This window comes from Rhinopithecus roxellana, chromosome 16 (genome assembly GCF_007565055.1).
Source record: "Rhinopithecus roxellana isolate Shanxi Qingling chromosome 16, ASM756505v1, whole genome shotgun sequence".
NCBI classification, from domain to species: Eukaryota; Metazoa; Chordata; class Mammalia; order Primates; family Cercopithecidae; genus Rhinopithecus; species Rhinopithecus roxellana.
This window is the reverse complement of record NC_044564.1, coordinates 113,615,017-113,639,007: the sequence shown is the minus strand read 5'-3', so window position 1 is coordinate 113,639,007 and position 23,991 is coordinate 113,615,017. Positions and strand designations below refer to the sequence as shown.

Here is a 23,991-nt window from a genome sequence, read left to right as displayed (position 1 = left end):
GACAGAGTCTGGCTCTGTCGCCCAGGCTGGAGTGCAGTGGCCGGATCTCAGCTCACTGCAAGCTCCGCCTCCCGGGTTTACGCCATTCTCCTGCCTCAGCCTCCCGAGTAGCTGGGACTACAGGCGCCCGCCACCTCGCCCGGCTAGTTTTTTGTATTTTTTTAGTAGAGACGGGCTTTCACCGTGTTAGCCAGGATGGTCTCGATCCCCTGACCTCGTGAGCCGCCCGTCTCGGCTTCCCAAAGTGCTGGGATTACAGGCTTGAGCCACCGCGCCCGGCCGGCTCTGGGTCTTTCTTGATGCCCATTCCAGGGATTTAGAACCTTTCCATTTTCATTGCTCCCTTGAGCCCTATTTCTACCCAAGCTTCACCATTGCTGAAGATCTTTATCTGTTTAGTGAAAGTGCCTCCCTTCTTTCTGGGCAGGACACCCCATATTTATCTTAGGAAACTCTTCAAGTGAGATACATTGTCTTGCATGCTTCCTTTCCTGTCTCCATTTCTCACTCTTTTCTCTGAATTTCTATAAACCCAGAAAGATTCCCTAAATTGTTTTAGTTCTGGACTCCACGGGGTCCTATTATTGAATGTCTGCCTGTGAGTCCTACTTCCTGGTTAGGAGATTTTCCCTTTTGTCTCCCATGGGGAATTACCCTCAGCTGATCTGTGAGCTGCTGTTGGGTTTCCAGAACCTGAACTTTCACTGGTCTGATGAGGTCCAGGAAATCCCCTGGACTAGTGGCATTTCGCCCAAGCCCTACCTTCTTGGAATTGAATTTCCAAGACTTAAATAGTTGGTGCTTCTTTGATGGGAATTGAAACACTTCTTGTTCCCGCTTCCGTTTCTGTATCAGAGATAAGCCTGCAATGTTCAAGGTCCCTCTGAGAACATTCTTACTTAGCAGGTCCTGCTCAGCTCTAAGCCTTTACCCTTCCATCTAAGTTGTTTGTTCCTTCTTTATTGCCAGGTGGGACTCATACCTTTTGCTAGGTCTTAGTATTTTCCTTCTCTATATTTGCTTTTTGTTTTCAGACTTAGATTTTTGTTCTCCTCACATACTACTTTGGAATCTGCCTCTGAGGTCTCTGTAGAGAAAGAATGATGTCACAGAGCTCTGGACCTGCCGCAAACATCCAGTGTTAAAATACCTTCTTCAGCCGGGCATGATGGCTCATGCCTGTAATCCCAGCACTTTGGGAGGCTGAGGCGGGCAGATCACGGTGTCAGGAGATCAAGACCATCTTGGCGAACACGGTGAAACCTGGTCTCTACTAAAAATACAAAAAAATTAGCCATGCGTGGTGGCGGGTGCCTGTAGTCCCAGCTTCTAGGGAGGCTGAGGCAGGAGAATGGCCTGAACCCGGGAGGGGACGGAGCTTGCAGTGAGCCGAGATTGCGCCACTGCACTCCAGCCTGGGCGACAGAGCAAGACTCCGTCTCAAAAAAAAAAAAAAAAACTTTCTTCCCACTTTCATTTTCACTAGGAGGCATTTCTTTCTATTCAGTTCAGCCTAAACCCAATCCTGGGCTTGATCAATTGTCGTTCTCCCTGGACCTTGTTTAATACAGCTCTATTTCTCAGGCAGATGTCCTTATAGCCGGTGCAATACCTGTTGCCTCATCTACAAAAACAATGCCACCTTGAAACTCACTTAGTGATGCTTGAAGAATTCTACACTGATCATTCTCTTTTTAAACATGTTCACATTTCTTTAGCTTTGGAGTATCACAGTTCCAGTTATTAAGGAAGAAACGAAGAGTTCTCATTAATGCCTATTCTCGTTCCCCTATTTAAAACTTTTCCTTGTCATATTTTTCTAACTGAGCCAATATGATTTCAAATTTTCTTCTTAGTGTTATTTCCTCCACTTGATTTCACTCTCCCTAATCTTATCCTTTCTCCCTAAATCTTATCCTATCTGTGAGAACAAAACCTGTTTTGGAAACTGATTTCATTCTTTTTTCAGAGATGGGCAAAATCTCATTTCTAGGAACAGAGTTCTAGGTATACACTTTTTGTTATTTCTTTTTAGCATTTGAGTTTGTAATAATTCCACTGGACTTTTTTTCTACTTTAACTCCCAAACAATTTCTTATCTAGAATCCCCAGTCTGAGTTTCTGTGAAACAGATCATCCAGGGCCATTTAAAAGACCTTGATGTGAGAGTGAACTCAGCCTGTGGAGAAGCCATGGATCCAATCTTCCTGCAGTTCTCTCCTTAGCCCTGGATGAAATTCCAAATGATATAAAGAGAAATGGAATTTTGGCAAGCTAATCTAGTGTTGTCTACTAATATCTAGCTCCCCAAAATCCTCTTTAGAACCTCCCACTATTGCTGCCTCTGTGCATATTAAACTTTAGCAAATATAGCAATTACCTGGAGAGCTTATGAAAACACAGGTTCCTGGGCCGCATCCCAGAGGTTCTGATTCAGTAGGCCTTTGGGGAGGGGAGCAAATTTTCATTTCTAGCAAGGTTTCAGGCCTTGCTGATATTGTCAGTCTACATTTTGAGTCGCATTACTCTAACCACATAAACCTTAGCTACTTCTGGGCAATGTCAAAGCTCTTGCAGGTAGAGACATAATAAGAAAAGAAAGACTAAAAGAAAAAAGTGGAAGCTAAAATAATTCATCTGCTCCTGCCTAAAAACCCTGTGTCTTAGAGCTTTGTCTGATTTGCAAAGTTTTCCTGGTAATCAGATATCTACCTACCTCATCTGTTCCTGAATTCCAGTTGCAGAGATCAGGAGCTCTCATCTTCCCTCATGGTGCCTTACTCCCCTGTGGCAGCTCTTATCTTTATACTCAAGACCCCAATGAGTATATCTGCCTTTTGCAGGGAGATACTGAATCGTACCTCCCCTTTCCATATAAGATTGCACAGGACAAACAGATAGATAAATGACAAATATCAACTTTATTGATCTGGGCAAGTTTCCAGGAACTCTCTCTCCAACACTGAATTTCAGGTAAAAGCTATATTGAAGGATGAGGTTTAGCTGTTGTGGCCAAGTAGAACTTCCTACTTACTTTCCCCATGGAAATATGGGCAGGTGGCTCTGGAAGGGAGCCTTGCCTGGCTTACCCACCCAGTCTCAGGCTGAAAAGCAGAGGAAAGGGTGGTGGCAGACACTGGTTACATACCTCCTGAAGACCGGAGATACCCAGAGTGCCCCTTGTACCTGTGCACAGGCGGGTACCAGAGAGCAAGTCTGCATTTTGTTTGGGTGGCGACCTGTAATATGTGAACTTATTACTTGGAAATGTGACTCAAGGAATGGCAGTCTCCTACCAGTTAGATTACGTATATACTGTTCTTTCCTTGAGGATTAACATATGGGGAATAAGGAGAAGCCAAAATTGTCTTTTCCTTTATGGAATTGGAAAGACAGGTAAATAGCAACCTTTGATACACTCAAGCAAGGTTACTGATCTCTGTAATTATCTTGAACAGGAAAGGTCCATTATAGTTGTAGGAGTCTATGTTAGGAAAGCAATTTAAATTACTTTTAGGTTCCTTCAAATTCATTTGTTTTGAAGGAACAATTTGTCCAAATTTCTTGGTTGATTTACCATCATTATTTTATTTATTGATCAGATTTCATGTTCTTATGGACATAGATAGTTTATTCATATACTAAGAGCATGACTTCTTTGGTTATTATTTATGTTGTCTTTCTTCTGTTTTATGGTTTCTTTCAATTTTGTTTATGATGTTTTTGACATATAAAAGTTTTAGATTGCCATACAGTCAAATCTATTGATCTTTTCCATTGTGATTCATTACATTGTTATTAAACGTAGAATTTTTTAAAACAAAAGAGTATTTATATTCTGTTTTATTTCTAGGAAAGACTTTTTTTTTTTTTTTTTTTTTTTTTTTGAGACGGAGTCTCGCTCTGTCACCCAGACTGGAGTGCAGTGGCCAGATCTCAGCTCACTGCAAGCTCCGCCTCCCGGGTTTGGCCATTCTCCTGCCTCAGCCTCCCGAGTAGCTGGGACTACAGGCGCCGCCACCTCGCCCGGCTAGTTTTTTGTATTTTTAGTAGAGACGGGGTTTCACCGTGTTAGCCAGGATGGTCTCGATCTCCTGACCTCGTGATCCGCCCGTCTCGGCCTCCCAAGGTGGTGGGATTACAGGCTTGAGCCACCGCGCCCGGCCGGAAAGACTTTAAGTGACCTGCATGGGTATATAAAATAAAAGATAATAGGTTAGATGTCTAGGCTAAAGAAGAAAGAAAACAAAAACAGAGACATAAAAAATATAGGAATAAGGTTAAGAATAATTCATGCCCTTATAACCTATTTACTTGTTCATTAGTGCCTCACAAATTTAGGTTTAAGTTTTCCCATCCAGCCAGAAAGGGAACCATGGCATTGTCCATAATGTTACAACGAAGCAGTGTTTTTCAGAAGTACAATTCTTTTTCAACATTAAGAATCAGGAATTTCTGATTCCAGGGGGTCTCATAAATAGGACAGTGTCTGAGCAGCATTTTATGAGGATTTTACAAGGCTATTTTTTTTATATTGCCCCTGAACACAGAAAAGCACAATTCAGTGTAGAGTGGCAGAAAAGATGCATTAGAAATGCCTACTGTTTGCTGATCTGGCTTGATTCAGGGGTAGGATAGGTTATTTAGATTATTTGGAGGTATGACTGGAGTCCATTTCTTTCAAGCATTGTTTTCTAAATATTGTTTCCCTCAACTGAGATTTGATGAATGTTTGGTGTCACTGAGCTAGCAACTGTTTTCTCTTATAAGTACCCACGGAGCAATTGTTCTGTGCTGCCAATTGAATAACAAGGACTTGTGCTTGAATTGAAGGCTGTCCTCCTCTGTTGGAAGGTTGAGCCTAGGGAGCTGAGCCAAGGGAATTGTTTGAAACTGCTCTGCCAATGAATGGGTGACTGAACCCTTAGAATTCCTCTCCATATAATATAGTCACAGGTGTTTAGCTTGAAAAATTTCACAGTTGTTCTAACCAATACCAAATTTGTCTAAAGAAAAATTTCAAATAAAAAATTCAATAAATTTCAATAAAGTAACAGTAAAGCTCCCAGCTTTATCCTGTTGCCCTCTTTAAGATAAACTGCTCCCCAAATGTAAATCAAGGATAACTAAGATGATACCACTATTTATAGAGCACTTATACAATTGTAACTTTGCTTTCAGGATAGTTGATTTATAGCTATTCTTTTTGACAATATTTAGCTTGCAAAGCCAACTGTCTATATAGGCTACTTCTAATTAGAGATTTAAAAACCGTTATTATTTATGTACAAAAGAATGCTTTTTTTCAGTTCCTTTTAGCAGAAGATTGCATGCATTTAGATATTCCCAAAATAATGTTGGTAAATTTAAAAAAATCCTACAAGGAGAAGGAACAGAGCACTCTTACCGAGGAGTAAAGCCCTGATAGAAAACCATCGCTTTGAAGGTGGCTTTCTGCTGCAAGTTTTGAACAGCATGCATAATTTGAGATCTATGTGGACTTTATAAAACTTCCTCGTGACGAATTCCTCTTCACAGAATTAAAGTCTGAACAAAAGATAATAAAGACCATAAATCATGTAACGTTGTTTCTGATATTTTTCCACAGAATGATAAATATTATAACAGCATTCTGTGGTTGAAGAGTTGTGCCTGAAGTCTCCCTCCTTTTCTTACAAACCATTAGCCTAAGAAACCCATACTTGCAGTTGGTGAAGCCAGAAATTGGCATATATTTTACATGGAATATACAATCATCTGAATATGCCAAGTATGGAGAGAGTAAATGTTTGCTCTTTTAACAGATAACATAGTGACCTTGTAGATCCAGCTTAGTGGGACCATATCCATTACCTTTACTCATAAAGATGAATAAGTTGTTTAGAATTGGAGCCTTCCACTAAATGGGTTCTAAGTGGCTCTGAAGGCAATAGATTTATCTCATTCTTTTTAGGACCTTCATTTTCTAATCATGCGTACAGACAGACTCCAAAACTGTTCTCTCCTAGGCCGAAATCAGAGAAAAGATCACATACATTTTAGTCTAAAATATTCCTTAGTACCATGCAAAGGAAAGCTAACTACAAGATATTTTAAAAACTTTTCTTTACTTATAATTTTTAAATTTGGTATAATTTCAAATTTTTCCCTTTCTTGCAGTCCTACCCCTTCCTGTAATATATCCCACTTGGTCATTGAGTATTGTCTTATGTGGTGTTAGATTCTGTTCACTAATATTTTCTTTTGCATTTTTGCACCAATATTTATAAGTGATGTCGGTCGACATTTTTCTCTATTTTTTTTCCACTATCTTTATCAGGTTTAAGCATTGGTATTTTCCTTTCTTCATAAAAAGAATGTGTAAAGTTTTCTTCATTATTTATGCCTGGGACAATTCACATGGCATTTGGACTATCTGATTTTAGATGGTTTGGTAGAATCCATCAAATTCTATGAAATGATCTGGGTATGGGGCTTTTCTGTGGGGTTATTCCTTGATGACATTCTCAATTTTTTCTATGGAAATTGGTCGGCTTAAGCTTTTTCTGTCTAATGGAGTCAGTTTTGGTAAACCAGATTTTCCAAGGAATTACCTATTTCATCTAAGTTTTAAAATTTATTTGTGCACTGATCTGCAAAGTAGTTTTGTTTAACTTTCTGAATTTTCTTCTGTCTCAGTGATCATTTCTCCCTTTATCTTTATTTTCTGCCCCCTGTCTAGGTTAAATTAGCTAAGTGGTTTGTTTATTTTATTAGTTTTTCTAAGATTTTGGTTTATTAATTGGATCTACTATTTTTTTCTCTCTCACAATATCAGGGATTAACAAACTATGACTTGCAGAACAAATCTGGCCTGTCACCTGTTTTCATAAATAGTTTTATTGAAACAAAGGCAGAACTGTCAGCCTGGAAAGCTTAAAATATTTACTTATCTGACCCTTTATAGATAAAACTTCTTGATTCTTGCTCTATATCATTAATTTCTGTTTTCTTTCTTTTTTTTTTTTAAGATGGAATCTTGCTCTGTCACCCAGGCTGGAGTGCAGTGGCACAATCTCAGCTCGCTGCAACCTCTGCCTCCCCGGTTCAAGCGATTCTCCTGCTTCAGCCTCCTGAATAGATGGGACTACAGGCGCGTGCCACCACGCCTGGCTAATTTTTGTACTTTTAGTAGAGATGGGGTTTCACCATGTTGGCCAGGCTGGTCCTGACCTCAGGTAATCCACCTTCCTTGGCCTCCCAAAGTGCTGGGATTACAGGTGTGAGCCACCACGCCTGGCCAGTTTCTGCTTTCATAGTTATTATATCTTTTCATATATTTTCTTTTGCTTTACAAAGGTAGTTGTACTATATCTTCATTGTGACTTGTGGCTTTTAGCATTAAAAATTGTCTTTTGTCATATTTAATGCTTTTTGATTTGAATTCTATTTTGTCCTATATAGGGATTGCAGTGCCTACTTTCTTATGGTTTCAACTCCATCCTATTATTTTATGTTACAACTACTATATGTATTGTGTTATATTTTCTGCATTTCTTTCTCTGTGTGATAGATTTTGTTTGCTTTTTTTATTTATTAATTTTTAAAGGAAGGTTTATATTTTTCTAGTGGTTACCTTTGTACCTTTAAAAAATGCCCTGACTCCCTTCTGTTTTCTCATTTACCTTTTCACCATCTGGTTTGTCAGGTTTGTTTATTTGTTTGTTTTTAAGACAGGATCTCGCGCTGTTGCCCACACTGGAGTGCAGTGGATTGATCATAGCTCACTGTAGCCACAACCTCCCAGGATCAAGTGATTCTTTTGCCTTAGCCTCCTGAGTAGCTGGGACTAGAGGCGTAAGCCACTGTGCTCAGCTAATTTTAAAACTTTTTGTAGAGACAAGGTCTCACTTTGTTGCCCAAGCTGATCTCAAACTCCTGACCTCAAGTGATCCTCCCGCCTTTGGCCTCCCAAAGTGCTGGAATTACAGGCGTGAACCACCACACTCAGCTGGTTTGTCAGTTTTTTTTTCTTTTTTTCTTTTTGAGATGGGGTCTCACTCCCAGGTTGAAGTGCAGTGGCATGATCATAGCTCACTACAGCCTTGAACGCCTGGGCTCAAGTGATCCTCCGATCTCAGCTTCCCAAATAGCTGGGGCTACAGCCACCATGCTTGGCTAATTTTGTTATTTTCATTTTTTATTTTAGTAGAGACAGGTTTTCCCTATATTGCCCAGGCTAGAACTGAACTCCTGGCCTTAAGCAATCCTCCTATCTTGGCCTCCCAAAGTGCTGGGATTACAGGTCTGAGCCACTGCACCTGGCCTGGTTTGACAGTTTTTAATGGCATGCTTTAATTCATGTATTGCCTTTATGACATTCAACTATTGACACAACTGATTTATTCTATTTTCCTTTTTCTGTGTCCCTTTTCCTCTTAGTTTTTCAGTTGCATTATTTCTACTTTATGAAAACATACAGCATTTATATATCATTCTTCTGCCTTGCTCCATCTTTATTTTTATCTTAGAGCTACAGTTGAATATAGCAAATGCTTATCACCAATCCTTTTACTGAAGTTTCCCCAGTTTATCTCTTGGATGAAGCTCATTTTCCAGTAGATTCCTTAAGAGCACAGTGTTCCTTGAGTTCTTGGATATGTAGAATCGTTTCTCTATAGCCTTGATACTTGAAAGGCAGCTTGGCTAGATATAAAAATCTTAATTCACACTTTCTTGATTTGAGTTTCTTAAAAATAGTCAGTTCTTTTGTTGCCTTGCTTTCTATGTAGCTTTTGAGAAGCCTGATGCAGCCCGATTCTTTTGCCCTTGTATCTTATTTGTTTATTTCTTTGAGTGAAGACCCTGAGGATTTCTTTCTTTATCTTTAAAATCTCATAGTTTTACTTGAATATATTTTTGGGGTTGTCACCCCATTTTGCGGTCAGATTTCACAGGTACCCAGTGTATCCCTTTAGTATTTCTACTCAGGCCTCTTTATTCTTGTAAAGTTATCTTGAATTATAGTTTTAAACACTAATTCTGTTTCATGCTTGTTTATCTTCTTCAGATAATTTAATTATACGTATGTTGGATCTTTGCCTGTATTCTGCTTCATTCACTTTATTTTTGACCCTTTTAACTTCTTTTTGATCTCATTTTAATTATTTTCAGTTGTTTTCCTGTATTTCTTCAATTAAATCTACCCTTCTTTAGGCACCATGGAATTTAGTCTTTAATATTTCTAATGGGATTTTGTATTTTCATTTTTTTTTCCTGAGCTCAGTCACCTGTTTCATTTCCTCCCTAGTTTTTTGTCCATTTATGTTTTAAGTTTTAAATTTTCTAGGCCTGGTTCAGTGACTCACACCTGTAATCCCAGCACATTGGGAGGCCGAGGCGAGCAGATCACTTGAGGTCAGGAGTTCAAGACCAGCCTGGCCAACATGGTGAAACCCCGTCTCTACTAAAGATACAAAAATTAGCCAGGCTTGGTGGCGCACACCTGTAATTCCAGCTACTCAGGAAGTTGAGGCAGAAGAGTCACTTGAACCCAGGAGGGTTCAGTGAGCAGAGGCTGCAGTGAGCAGAGATCGTGCCACTGCACTCCAGCCTGGGTGACAGAATGAGACTTCATCTCAAAAAAGAAAAGAAAAAGTTTTAAAATTTCTGACTTAAAGAGTTTTCTTCATACCCCCAAATGCTTGAGAATACTTATTTCAGTTTATTAATGTATAGGACTCCCCCACCACCCCAGTTTGTGGGTTTAAAAAAATGTAGAGCTTTTTACAAGCTGCATTGTTTTTATTTTATATATGTATATTAAATATACATATATGTATAATATATGTGTGTGTGTGTATATATATATATATATATATATGCAATACAAACTGCTTTTGTCCATTAATTCCAGGGACAGAATTGCTGGTTTAGGATGGTTAACAATATTTCTAGGTTAAGAGTGCCCTCTTCTGTCACTGAGTGAAATGCAGTTTCTTTAAAAGTTTTGTTTTGTTTTTTGATAAGGCTGGGCATGAATCATGTATTCTCGGTTTAGGTTCTCTTTTGCTTTGTAGGATCTTGCATTTCCCTCTCTCTTCTGTTGCCCACCACTGCTTAGTCTCCAAAGGACACCCATTCTTTCCCTTTTATCCTTTTCTTTCCCAGAAGCAATGCCTTTTTCTTACCACTACCTGACAACTCATGGACTTTTAATCCTTTCCTTGTAGTCAGCGCTCTGACTATACATCAGGTCTCTTTTCTTTTCTTTTCTTTTTCGTAGAGTGGAGTTTCTCTTGCTGGGAGTGAACCTAGCTTACTCTGGGCCACCTCGCTTCCCTCTTTTCTATTTCACACATCCCTTCTAGCCCCCCTTGCTCTTCACAAGGACTTGTGGGAGATTGAGAGATAATTTTGATGGAATTTCATATTTACTTTTCTATTTAACGTGTGTGTGTGTGTGTGTGTGTGTGTGTGTGTGTGTGTGTGCGTGCGCGCGCGCGCGTTTTTTAGAGGCGAGGTCTCGCTTTGTCACCCAGCCTGGAGGACAGTGGCAGGACCACATCTCATTGCAGCTTTGACTTCCGGGGCTCAAGCAATCTTTCCGCCTCAGCTTTTCTTTTTTTTTTTTGAGACGGAGTTTTGCTCTGTCGCCCGGGCTGGAGTGCAGTGGCCGGATCTCAGCTCACTGCAAGCTCCGCCTCCCGGGTTTACGCCATTCTCCTGCTTCAGCCTCCCGAGTAGCTGGGACTACAGGCACCCGCCACCTCGCCCGGCTAGTTTTTTGTATTTTTTAGTAGAGACGGGGTTTCACCATGTTAGCCAGGATGGTCTTGATCTCCTGACCTCGTGATCCGCCCGTCTCGGCCTCCCAAAGTGCTGGGATTACAGGCTTGAGCCACCGCGCCCGGCCCCGCCTCAGCTTTTCAAGTAGCTGGTACTACATGCTCCCACCACCATGCTCAGCTAACTTTTTTATTTTTTTGTAGAGATGCGTTGTGGTGAGGGGGGCGGGTCTTGCTATGTTGCCAAAGCTGCTCTCAAACTCCTGGGCTCAAGCAATCCTTCTACCTCGGCCTCCCAAAGTTTTGGGATTACAGGCATGAGCTACTGCACCCAACCTTACAGTAATTTAAAGTTTGTAATGTTTTCTGTTTTCCTTTTATGACGAAAGCTCGTAAGTAGCTTGGCACAGGAAGTAGTTTGGCACAGTTCCTCTTGAGTCAGATTATTTAAATTCAAATCCCAGATCTGCCACTTACTGTCTCTGTAACTTTGAACAAGTTATTTCACCTCTGTGTGTCCCAGTTGACAGGATCCACATCGTGGGCTTGTTGTGAAGACCAAATGGGTTAAAGCATATGGAGAAACAGCACAATACCTGGCACATGATGGATGTCTATCAAATATTAACCAATACTTACATTTGCTTTCTGGCATTTATTATATGCTCCCTTGTTTTTAAAACTATACTTATATAGGCCATAACTTCTCTCCTAAATGAAATGCATGTTATGGGCAGAAATCATGTCTTATTCAGAGTACTTATATTCCACTGGGTCAATGAAATACCATTTGCTTAGCTTTCCCCTTATTGCTGATTGTCTGCATTTAAACAATCACAACTGCTGTGATTGTTTAAATCACTGCCCTAGACACTGAGAGTGTAAAGATTAAGAAGATGTCTCTCTCTTCAAGGAGCTATCAGTTCAATGGGGGTGATAGACAAAGATCAATAATACAATACATAAAGCAGATTTGAGGTATTTGCAGGGTACTACAGGACCAGAGAGGAAATAGTGATTGATTTTGCCCAGAATTGTTTGCCCATACTAATGAAGCAGAAACAAAGTTTAGTTAAGAGCTTCATTTTCTCTTTTTTGAGGCATTCTTGCAGTTCTGGTTTTTCAACTTCAGGATTCTAGATTAGATTGGCCCAGTGGGTGGAGAAAAGAGAGCACAGAGTAATCACTAAAAATGTGTAAGAGAAGGAAGATTTGTATGAGAGACCGTGGCATGTATCTTTCACAGCAAAGGATCTGAGAGCACTAGGAAGGGACTTGGGATGAGCTCTACTGGGGATCCTTTTCTCCTCATTGAATGCATCATGGGTTCAACCTGCCTGTGGCTCAAGCTGTAAAGCCCCTTGAATGGAGGGGCTTGAATGGAGGGGCTTGAATGGAGGGAAGGGAACCTAGAGGGAGAATGTCACTCCCTGACCTGGGTGGAACTGAACTGTGAGCCAGTGAGACATTTCCTGTGAGCAGAAAGAGCTGCAGACTCACCACTACTGTTAGGTTACTTAAGCATATGTGTGTGTGTAATTTTTAAAAATGAAATAATTGTGTATATATTATTCTTCATTTTGCTGTTTTATTTTATTCTTTGACTTTTGGCCTTACAATATCCTGTAGACATACTTCCATATCAATTCATATAATGTCATCTCATTCTCTCTGAGGGAAGCACAGTATTCCATCATATGAAGGTATACTAATTTATTCACTTATTCTCTGTAGAAGGTTATTTGGGTATTTTTTTCCCTTTCAAGTTTTTGTTATTACAGTCAATGATACTGTTAATATACTTGTATATGTTATGTTTTATTGATTCTCAGAGGCATTTTTTTTTTCACATTTTGATGTCTATGAAATCCTACAATTGTTATACAGTCAGGTGGCTGCTAAGAACATAATTGTCATTGTCCATCTATGCATCATATTGGTCATAGTTGCTTATAGTGCTGTCACTTCTATTTAGTTATGGACATTAGTGGTGCCATTTACGTCTTGAGATCAATTGCCTACTAAAACTTTTTCCAAAAAGCTACGTTATGATTTAACATTGAGACACAGTGTTATGATATGTAAAGCATACGGGGAACAGAACAGCCAAGTATAAGAGCAACTTTCAGCATCCGAATGGGTGTCAGTGGATGGTGAGAAAGTTTTGGAAAAAAAAAAGGAGCACATTTTGAAGAAATACTGCCTCACCAAACTCTGATAGATATCTCATAGGATGCTATTGTGTGGAAAAATATAGACACCAATAACTCTTAATTGAGAAGTGATTGAGAAGTGTTTGTTATATACTGACCATGAAGAAATTTTAGGAATGTCTCCATTTTGCTTATATTTTTGTCTTATAATATACAATTAAAATTTAATATCTATGTTGGTCTGTAAAAGCTTTTTCAACCAGTATAAAATAGTCCTATGAGATAAGAAAATAATTGTAGCAGCCAGGGGTGGTGGCTCACACCTGTAATTCCAGCACTTTGGGAGGCCAAGGTGGGCGGATCACTTGTGGTCAGGAGTTTGAGACCAGCCTGGCCAACATGATGAAACCCTGTCTCTACTAAAAATACAAAAATTAGCCAGGCATGGTGGTACACGCCTGTAGTCCCAGCTACTCGGGAGGCTGAGGCAGGAGAATTGCTTGAACTCAGGAGGCGGAGGTTGCAGTGAGCCGAGATTGCGCCACTGCACTCCAGCCTGGGTGACAGAGAGACTACATATCAAAAAAAAAATTTTTTTTTCTTTAAAATCTTTGTGTAAGTTTTGGACATTTCTAGTTAGGTTTATTTCTAGGTATTTGAGGTTTGCTTTGATATCCCATCTCATGAATAGGGATCTGTTTATTTTTCTATTATATTCTGCTACTTGTATTAGTTTTCTATTGCTGGTATGACAAGTTACTGCAAATTTAGTGGCAGAAAATAACATGAGGGTTGGGTGCAGTGGCTGACATTTGTAATCCAGCACTTTGGGAGGCCGAGGTGGGAGCCCAGGAGTTTGAGCCCAACCTGGGCAACATAGAGATGCTGTCTCTACAAAAAAATTAAAATAAATGAAAAATAAGCCGGACATGGTGGCCTGTGCCTGTGGTCCCAGCTACTCGAGAGACTGAGGCAGGGAAATCACTTGAGCTCAGGAGGTCGAGGCTGCAGGGAGCCATGATCAGGCCACTGTGCTCCAGCCTGGGTGACAGAGCAAGATACTGTCTCAAAAAACAAAACAAAACAAAACAAAAACAAAAAGCAACATGAATTTAGTGTCTTATAGTTCTGGAGGTCAGAAGTGTGAAGTGTTTCACTAAGCTGAAATCAAGATGTCAGCAGGCCTGTGTTTCTTCAGGGATGGGGGGGATCTAAGGGAGAATCTATTTCCATGCCCTTTCCAGTTTCTAGATCCTGCCTGTACTCCTTGGCTTGTGGCTCCATCCTCCATATTTAAAGTTCATCAGTTTAACCTCACTTCCGTTCTTGAATCTTCTCTCTAACTCTTCTTGTTGCCCTCTTATAAGGATCTTTGTAATCACATTGAGCCCATCTGGACAATTCAGGATAATCTCACTGTCTTAGTCACCTCTGCAAAGTGTTTCTGCCGTGTAAGGTAACATACAGGTTCCAGGGACTAGGATGTAGACATGCTGGTGGGGGATGGGAGTCATTATTTAGGCTACCATACTCGTTCTTGAAGATAGATAGAAAATGATCAGCTTTTGTGTGTTGCCTTTCTATTATTTTCAAACAGTTTCATATTTGATTAGTTGAGTCTCAGATTTACTGGCAGTTGCATCATTTGTTCCACTTTCTGGCATTTATAGCTCATTTTTTTTTTCTTGTCTTCTTCTGCATTGTCTAGAATCTCTTGAATATTCAAGGCTCAGTAATAGCTACAAGACCAGACATCCTTGTATTGTTCTTAACTTTACTAGAAATTGCTTAATTGTTTTACTACTGAGTGTAGTGGTTTCTTATAAACCCTATTAAACTAAGGAGTTTCTGTCAAATGAAGTCCTAGCTCACTAAGATTTTAAGTTAACAGAGTATATTAAATGTATTAATAGTTCCAATTATAAAAGTAACCACATGGTTTCTCTCTTTTAACCTATTAATAGCTTTTCCAATAATGATCCTCTCTGTATTCTGGGAATAAATCTTCTTTGATCATAGTGTATTGTTCTTTGAATGTACTACTGACTTCTTTTTGCTAATATTTTATTTTGGATTTTTGTATTTATATTAACAAGTGAATTTGGCATAGGATGTTTAGTGATTGGCTGTGCCATCCTGCACATATTGGGCATTGTGGATTATTTAGTCATATTAAATGATATGGGGAGCCTTCCACCTTTTTGTATAGTCTAGAACTCTTTAAATACTATTGGAGTTATTTGTATTTTGAAAGTTTCAGAAGTGTAACTTTGGACCACTACTACTAATCTTGAAACCTGTCTCTACCCAGCTGTGGGGCTGCATTACCTGGAATCATCAGTACTCCTCCTGTTCCTTATCACCAGTTCATCTTTGCCTCCTGTTCCCTACCTGCTCTGTGTTGCAATATTTGAGGTACAGCTTGTGACCTACGCAGGCTTTCTCTGTGTCAAGCTGCCCAATCCACAGAGAGGGGTCATGTCTACCAACTTGGCTTCATTTGTAGGAACCTGTCAGGCCAGGGGGTTACAAAATACAGCCTTACCTTTCATGAGACCTTCCTTTTTTTCAGGTAATTTGGGAGTTGTCTGTATCACTCGTTAATCATCCCAGTGTTCCTGTGAAGCTTCTTAGCGAGTCTCCTCTATTATTTCCACTTTAGGGACAGAGATCATTTTGAAGGAAGTAACCTCTGATGTCAGGGTTTTGAGTAAACAGTCTTTCTTGACTACTGGAGGAGGGGTGTACCTCTACATTAAACTGTATCAGATCTGAACTGTCTTTTAGATTGATTACCATGAAACTGAGCAGAGGACAAGAAATACTTCTTTGCTCGCAAGAGATAAGGAAGACCAAACCAAGAGAATCCCATCACCTCCTATTCTTTTCTTCATGAAAAACCTGATTGCTTGAAAGCACTTTTTTCAGTTCCTCAAGGAGCAATTCTCTGCTGAAATGTTGCTCTCAGCTCAGAATTTCAAACCGACACTTATTTGTATAAATGAGGATATACAAGGTCCAGGACAAAGAGTTACAATTTTAGCTTAGTAAGCCAAGGAAGTTTGCAGTAAATAAACTCAAATAATTTTTTTTTTCCTTTTTCTTTTCTTTTTTTGAGACAGATTCTCACTCTGTCACCCAGGCTGGAGTGCAGTGGCACGATCTCTGCTCACTGCAACCTCTGCCTTCCAGGTTTGAGCAATTCTTCAGTCTCCCAAGTATCTGGGACTACAGGCGCACACCACCACGCCCAGCTAATTGTTGTATTTTTAGTAGAGAAGGGGTTTGTTTCATTATGTTGGCCAGGCTGGTCTCGAACTCCTGGTCTCAAGCGATCTGCCTGCCTCAGCTTCCCAAAGTGCTGGGATAACAGGCATGAGCCACTGCGCCTGGCCCACTCAAAATAATTCTTAAGAGGGGTCCTCCGATTAGGTATCTTTGAATCTGAAATCTTTCATCAAGACTGAGTTTACCTAAATATAAAAGTGGCATTTCTTTGAGACTGCTACAACTAATTTCTAAAGTAAAATACTGTTGAACTCATCTCATGCTAACACTTATCCCTGGAAAATGGCTCAGTTAAAAGGTAGTATTTTTTCTATAGAGTGTAAATTGATTTCTCGTTTCTTTTCCATTGCAGTAAAACAGACCATCAGTAACATTTCAGGATTTAATGAAACCTGCTTGAGATGGAGAAGCATCGAGACAGCTGATATGGAGGAGATGTATTTAGTAAGTGACTGAAAGTTACTGTATTTATAGATGGTTGTCTTATGTGGGAGGCTTAAAAATACCCACAAACCTAAAAATCTACTTCTATAACTATCATTATCAATAGACGATTTACTGTGGCAATTGCATCCAGAAGCAAGAAGATGGCCACTTCTGCATATTTAAAGACAGAAACGTTTGGCTGGGCGCAGTGGCTCACACTTGTAATCCCAGCACTTTGAGAGGCCGAGGCAGGTGGATCACTTGAGGCCAGGAGTTCAAGACCAGCCTGGTCAACATGGAGAAACTCTGTCTCTACAAAAAATATAAAACTTAACCGAGCGTAGTGGCGCATGACTGTAATCCCAGCTACTCAGGCTGAGGCAGGAGGATCGCTTGAACCCGAGAGGTGGAGGTTGCCGTTAGCCAAGATTGCACCACTGAACCCCAGCCTGGGTGACGGAGCAAGACTTTGTCTCAACAAAAAAAAAAAAAAAGAAAGAAACCTCGGGGAGAGATGAGACAGCCACGAGAATTTCTTCTTTTCTTTTTCGTTTTCAACATTTGAAATTTATTTATATTTTTTAAAATTATATAACTTTTAGGTTCAGCAGTATGGGCACAGTTTTATTATATAGGTATACTGTGTGGGGGCCACCAAGCCTGGCCTAAGGTTTCACGGAGGTTTGGTGTATAGATTATTTTGTCACCCAGGTAATAAGCATAGTGCCCAATAGGTATTTTTCTCTGATCCTCTATCTCCTTCCACCCTTCACCCTCAAGTAGGCCCCAGAGTTCCCCTCTTTGTGTCCGTTGTTCCCCTCTTTGTGTCCATGTGTTCTCATTTTTTTAGAGACAGGGTCTCGCTTTGTCACTCACACTGGGGTGCGGTGGCATGATCATAATTCACTGCAGCTTTGAACTCCTGGGTTCAAGTGATCCTCCTGCCTCAGTCTCCTGAGTAGCTGGAACTACAGGTGTGCACCACCACGCCTGGCTAAGTTTTTAATTTTTTTGTAGAGACGCGGTATCATTATATTTCTCAGGCTGGTCTCAAACCCCTGGCCTCAATCAATTTTCCTGCCTCAGCCTCCAAGTGTTGGAATTTCTGGCATGAGCCACCACGCCTGGCCGAGAATTTCTTTGCGCTCCTATATTGGTGCTGTTGATGCTCAGGCAGTGTCCATGGAAGGAGTCCTGTGGCTTATGCATGTGTGTCTGTGTCCTTATCAGTGTCTCTGACCAGGGTCTGGATGTGTTGCCTAGAGAGCCAAGGGGAACTTTTGAGGCTCGATGTGGTCGTGAGTAAGAAAGGGAAGGACTGGCTGGGCACGGTGGCTCACACCTATAATCCCAGCACTTTGGGAGGTTGAGGCAGGTGGATCACTTGAGGTCAGGAGTTTGAGACCAGCCTGGCCAACATGGTGAAACCCTGTCTCTACTAAAAATACAAAAATTAGCCAGGCACGGTGCACGGGCCTGTAATCCCAGCTACTTGCGGGGCTGAGACAGGAAAATTGCTTGAACCCGGGAGACAGAGGTTGCAGTGAGCCGAGATTGTGCCATTTCACTCCAGCCTGGGTGACAGAACGAGACTCCGTCTCAAAAAAAAAAGGGAGGGGGGAAGACTGGCATGAGCTTCTACTACAAGAAATAAGTAAGAACAAAAGGGTGTCTCTTGGCCAAAGTGTCAGGGTGGTAAAGGAAAGGGTAGGGTCACCAGAAGCGGGCAGGCAGAGGAGAAAAACCCTTCTCAGGTTTTACCAGACCAGCTACGAGTATCCTAATTCAGGTCCTGCTTAGTTTGGATTTCTAGGAAAATGTTCTTGTCCTCGCTCCTGCCGTTTTGCCAATAGACTTTCTTGTTGGGTATGTGCACTGTATGTGTGAGAACAAGAAGGAGAAAGTTGCCAGTATTGGGACCTCAGCCTTTTGTGTGTTTTTATTTAAAAATATATTTATTATACGAATAATATTTTAAGTACAATATTTATAGTATTGCAACTCTAATATTTGCTTACTGCTGCATTTCACCTTTTGAAGAAACATTAGAGTCTAGAGAGAGAGAGAGAGAGGAAGAAAGCTTATGAAAACAGAAAGGGGTTGGGCGTGGTGGCTCACGCCTATAATCCCAGCACTTTGGGATTCGAGGCGGGCAGATAACTTGAGCTCAGGAGTTTGAGACCAGGCTGGGCAACATGGCGAAACCCTGTCTTTACAAAACATACAAAAATTAGCTGGATGTGGTGACACGCATCTGTGGTCCCAGCTACGTGGGAGGCTGAGGAGGGAGGATCACTTGAGCCTGGGAGGTTGAGGCTGCAGTGAGCCGAGATGGTGCCACTGTACTCCAGCGTGGGTGACAGAGTGAGGCCCCCATCTTAAAAAGAAAAAGAAAAGAAAAGAAAGAAAGAAAAGGGGGAGGTTTCAAGACATCTAAAGCCCTTTAAGCTTTCACCCAGTGAGCTTTTTTATGTTTCAGTTCCACATTTGGGGCCAGAGATGGTATCAGAAGGAGTTTGCCCAGGAAATGACCTTTAATATCAGTAGCAGCAGCCGAGATCCCGAGGTGTGCTTGGACCTGCATCCGGGTACTGACTACAATGTCAGTCTCCGGGCTCTGTCTTCGGAACTTCCTGTGGTCATCTCACTGACAACCCAGATAACAGGTAAATCTTGAATAACAGCATTTGGATTAACCAAGTTATCACAGAATTGTTCATAGGTCCTGATAAAGAGGAACACTGTTGCTTTTTATCATTATATAATGAACTTTAACAGGGAGAGGAGGAAGGACATGGAATTGGAGAGGTGCCTTAAGTCGCTTACAACTGTGACTGTTATGTTTTATTCTTTTTTCTTTTTCTGAGGCAGGGTCTTGCTGTCTCCCAGGCTGGGGTGCAGAGGCACGATCATGGCTCACTGCAGCCTTGACCTGGGCTTAAATGATCCTCCCGCCTCAGCCTCGTGAGTAGCTGGGATTATAGGTGTATACGCCATCATGCCTGGCTAATTTCTGTATTTTTTTGTAGAGACGGGTTTCACTATGTTGCCCAGGCTGGTCTCGAACTCCTGGGCTCAAGCAATCTGCCTGCCTCGGCCTCCCAAAGTGCTGGGATTATAGGCGTGATCCACTGCATCCAGCCTGTTACGTTTTATTCTTAAAAGGATACCTGATAACCACAGGGGAGGTCTACGGGGCAAGGGAGGGGAAGATACCTTAAACAAAATGTAGCATTGATGAAATGTGAGTGGTGTGTCCATGGTGTTGGTTATATACCTTCTGGATATTTAAAGCATTTAAAATACTTCATACTTAAACAAAAGACGCTTGTGGCTATTTCTTTCTCAGTAATATTTAGTTGGCATCCTGTTGCAAGTGCTTTGAGAGGCGCAGTGGCTCACACCTGTAATCCCAGCACTTTGGGAAGCTGAGGAGGGTGGATCACATGAGGTCAGGAGTTTGAGACCAGCCTGGCCGACATGGTGAAACCCCGTCTCTACTAAAAAATACAAAAATTAGCTGGGCGTGATGTCAGGTGCCTGTAATCCCAGCTACTCGGAAGGCTGAGGCAGGATAATTGCTTGAGCCTGGGAGGTGGAGGTTGTGGTGAGCCGAGATCGCACTCCAGCCTAGGCAACAAGAGCAAAACTCCATCTCAAAAAAAAAAAAAAAAGGTAGATTACTATCAGGGGACAATGATTGCAGTCCTCTTGCTATAGGGCCCCACTAAATTCACTTTCCATTCATTTTCTCCTCCCTCTTCACATCTGTGACCCCCACTTCATACATGCTCTGAGCAAATACTAAGCGTATTAGCTTCTTGATTCTTATTTCACTGAGAAATTAGAAGTAGTCAGGTGAGGACTTCCCACCCTCAGCCCTGCTGTTCCTCCCTGCATCCCCTGTTCTGCCTCCCCGCCTGTCCCTGCTCCGGTGTAAGGCTGCCATCCCCTCAACTTGTGCATTAGATCCCATCCCTTCTTCCCTGATCAGCACTTCCCCTCAATACAGAATTATCCTCAGCATTACCTAGCATGTCTCCCTTATTAATGAAAAGAAAGAAAAAATGAACAGACCTTCTTTGAGCCCGTATTTGTCTTCAGCTACTTTGCCTTCTTTCTGCCCCTTTCTATGAAAACTCCTTGAAAGAAATGGCTGTTCTGTAGGCTCTACATCCCTACCTTCTTTTCCCGCTTTCACTCATCCACATAGGAGACATACATCTTCATTGCTTTACTGAAAGGCTCTTCGTTTCATCACCGTCTTGCCAAATCCAATGGCCAGTTTTGTTCTTATCTGATTTTCTCCATAGCGTTGACACTCCCTCCCTCGAAAACCCCTCTCCCTTGGTTTTGGTTCCTTCTGCCTTGCTGTCCCCTCTCAGTCTTCTTTGCTAGCTCCATCTTCTTTTATGACCCCTCTTGAGCCTCCTTTTCTTCATTATCTACCTTTTCTGCTTAGGTAATCTCAACCCATCTCATGGCTGTAAATATTACCTATATGCAGGGGATTTCCAAAGACCAATTTCTAGTCCCAGCCTCTCCTTTGAGCACCAGACTCATATATCCACCCATCTTCTACACATGTCCTATTGAACATCAAATAGGCAAATCAAATGGAACTTGTGATTTCTCACCTCTGCCCTTATCCCCAAATCTATTTCCACCCAGGCTTCTCTGTCTCTGACCAGTTATTCTCCGTCTGTTATTGGCATTCCTATTCACCCAATTGTTTAGGCCAAAACCAAGTCCCAACTAGTTCTATGCTATCCCCAAATTTCTCATCTGTCAACAAGCCCTGTTGGCTTGCTGTCTGAAATATATTCGAATTCAACCACTTCTCCCCACCTGTGCCTTTTCCACAACTACCCTAATCCAAGACAGCAACCTCTTGCTTCTCCCTGACCTTCTTGCAGTTCCTTAAATGGGTCAAAGTTTTTCCAGCCTCCAGACTTTTCCATCTGCAGTTCATACTTCCCGGGACACTGTCAACATATGGCTTCTCCACAGTTGTTCAGGTGCCTGCTCAACTGCCATCACCAACCTCCACGCTATTACTCTGTATCTACTTACCCTGCTTAAATTTCTTCATAGAGCTTTATATTAATAAAAAATATGAATTATTAGTTTTTTTTTTTTTTTGAGACGGAGTCTCGCTCTGTTGCCCAGGCTGGAGTGCAGTGGCCAGATCTCAGCTCACTGCAAGCTCCGCCTCCCGGGTTCCCGCCATTCTCCTGCCTCAGCCTCCCGAGTAGCTGGGACTACAGGCGCCCGCCACCACGCCCGGCTAGTTTTTTTTTTTTTGTATTTTTAGTAGAGACGGGGTTTCACCATGTTAGCCAGGATGGTCTCGATCTCCTGACCTCGTGATCCGCCCGTCTCGGCCTCCCAAAGTGCTGGGATTACAGGCTTGAGCCACCGCGCCCGGCCGAATTATTAGTTTTTAAAGATAGGGTCTCACTCTGTCACCCAGGCTGGAGTGCAGTGGTGCAATCATAACTCACTGCAGCCTTGAGCCCTTGGGCTGTAGCAATCCTTCTGCCTCAGCCTCCTGAGTAGCTGGGAGTACAGGTGCATGTAACCGTGCCTGGTTAGTTACAAAAGAGTTTTTTTTTTTTTTTCTATAGCAATGAGGTTCTCCCTATGTTGCCTAGGCTGGTCTTGAACTTCTGGCCTCAAGTGATCCTCCCATCTCGCCTCCCAAAGTGTTGAGATTATAGGCACGAGTCTCTGTGCCCAGCCTAGAGCTTGTTTTCTGAAAACCTTTTTTTGTTTGTTTTCTTTCTCTCCCACTAAAATAGGAGCTTCTTGAAGACAGTGATTTTTGTCTGTATGTTTTACATTAAATCCTCAGCGAGTAAGATTGGTACTGATAGATAGCATAACAGCCCAAAATTTTAAAATAACAGCCAGTGGGTCGTATTGGTATTGAGGAGATGTCTGGTTAGGCAATGAAATCTTGCTACCAAAAAGAATTCCCCACATTTTGGGCTGGAGAGGCAAGTGGTATTCAGTTTGGGCATTTCTTTCTGTGGTGACTTATTAAAATGAATAGCGATTCCGTCTCCATTTCCTACTCTGTGGTCTTTATCATGTTTGGATGCTGTGCTTTTCTGGTTTGAAGGACCATTGCATATTTTTTTGAGTTAAGGGGAGGGAGTTTCATTTTGATGAGACACTTACTCCTACCTTGTTTTGTAGGCTGAATAGAGCTTTAGTGGCTCAAGTTCCCTCTCTCTGTGCTCATGGCCACCAGGGGACATTGTTGAGCTGTTTAATGTTCATTGAGATGACTATTTTCCAACTCTACCCATGTTAAAGGATTTGTAATTTTAAAAAAGCACAAAAAAATCAAGTTGCTTAGATCTTATGAAAGAGTTAAAAAAAAAAAAAAAAAAAAAAAAACCAACCCCTTTCTTTTATACAAGGAGGAAAAAAGAAAAGCTTACTTATTGATGTGAAGAGATACTCATGGTTGCCTAAGATGTGTGTGGCCTTATTTTGGTAAAATCATGAACTTTTGAATTTTGGCAGAAATGTTAGGCTGAGGATTTGGGTCTGGACAACGTAGCTGCTCATTTCCCAGAAGGAAAGAGAGTGGAATTTCCCTTCTGAGTATCTTACATTAAATCTTACTGATGGGAACAGGATATAAACAAGTGCTTTAAATACATCGCTGATCTCAGAGGACAGTGAAGGTTCTAGGAATGTTGAGGGACAGAAGCAAGTGTTTCGGTGAATGCAGGAAAGCAGAGGCTGGCAAGGGGGTGGGTGAGATGGAGCTGTGGCCTCACGGTGTTTCTGACTCTTGGCTGATAGGCTGCAGATGGCACATCGAACGGAATTCTTCAGGATAGCCCCACAGCACATATCCCCTTTAGGACAGGGCGAGGAACAAAGTTGCATCCTTTTTTTTTTTTTGAGACAGAATTTCACTTTGTTGCCCGGGCTGGAGTGCAGTGGCGTGATCTCGGCTCACTGCAACTTCCACCTCCTGAGTTCAAGTGATTCTTATGTCTCAGCCTCCCAAGTAGCTGGGATTACAGGTGTGTGCCACCACGCCTGGCTAATTTTGTATATTTAGTAGAGATGGGGTTTCACCATGTTGACCAGGCTGATCTTGAACTCCTGGCCTCCCAAAGTGCTGGGATCACAGGTGTGAGCCACTGCACTGGCTTCCTTCCCTTCCTTTCCCTTTTCCTTTCTTTTTTTGAGACAGAGTCTTTCTCTGTTGCCCAGGCTTTGTTGCCTAGGCTTGCTCTGTTGCTCACACAGTGGTATGATCTCGGCTCACTGCAACCTCCATCTCCCAGGTTCAAGCGATTCTCATGCCTCAACCTCCCAAGTAGCGGGGATTA

At 41.6% G+C, this 23,991-nt stretch overlaps 1 protein-coding gene across 5 annotated transcripts in view; it reads left to right on the top strand.

Moving 5' to 3' along the window:
* Positions 1-23,991, top strand: part of SUSD1 (sushi domain containing 1) — a 143,982-nt gene that overhangs the window by 86,797 nt on the left and 33,194 nt on the right. For all 5 annotated transcript variants that reach the window (XM_030919053.1, XM_030919056.1, XM_030919055.1 and 2 more), the window contains 2 exons: positions 16,560-16,651; positions 19,113-19,299. In XM_030919053.1, the coding sequence (XP_030774913.1) occupies positions 16,560-16,651; positions 19,113-19,299 (279 nt within the window). The remainder of the gene's footprint in view (positions 1-16,559; positions 16,652-19,112; positions 19,300-23,991) is intronic.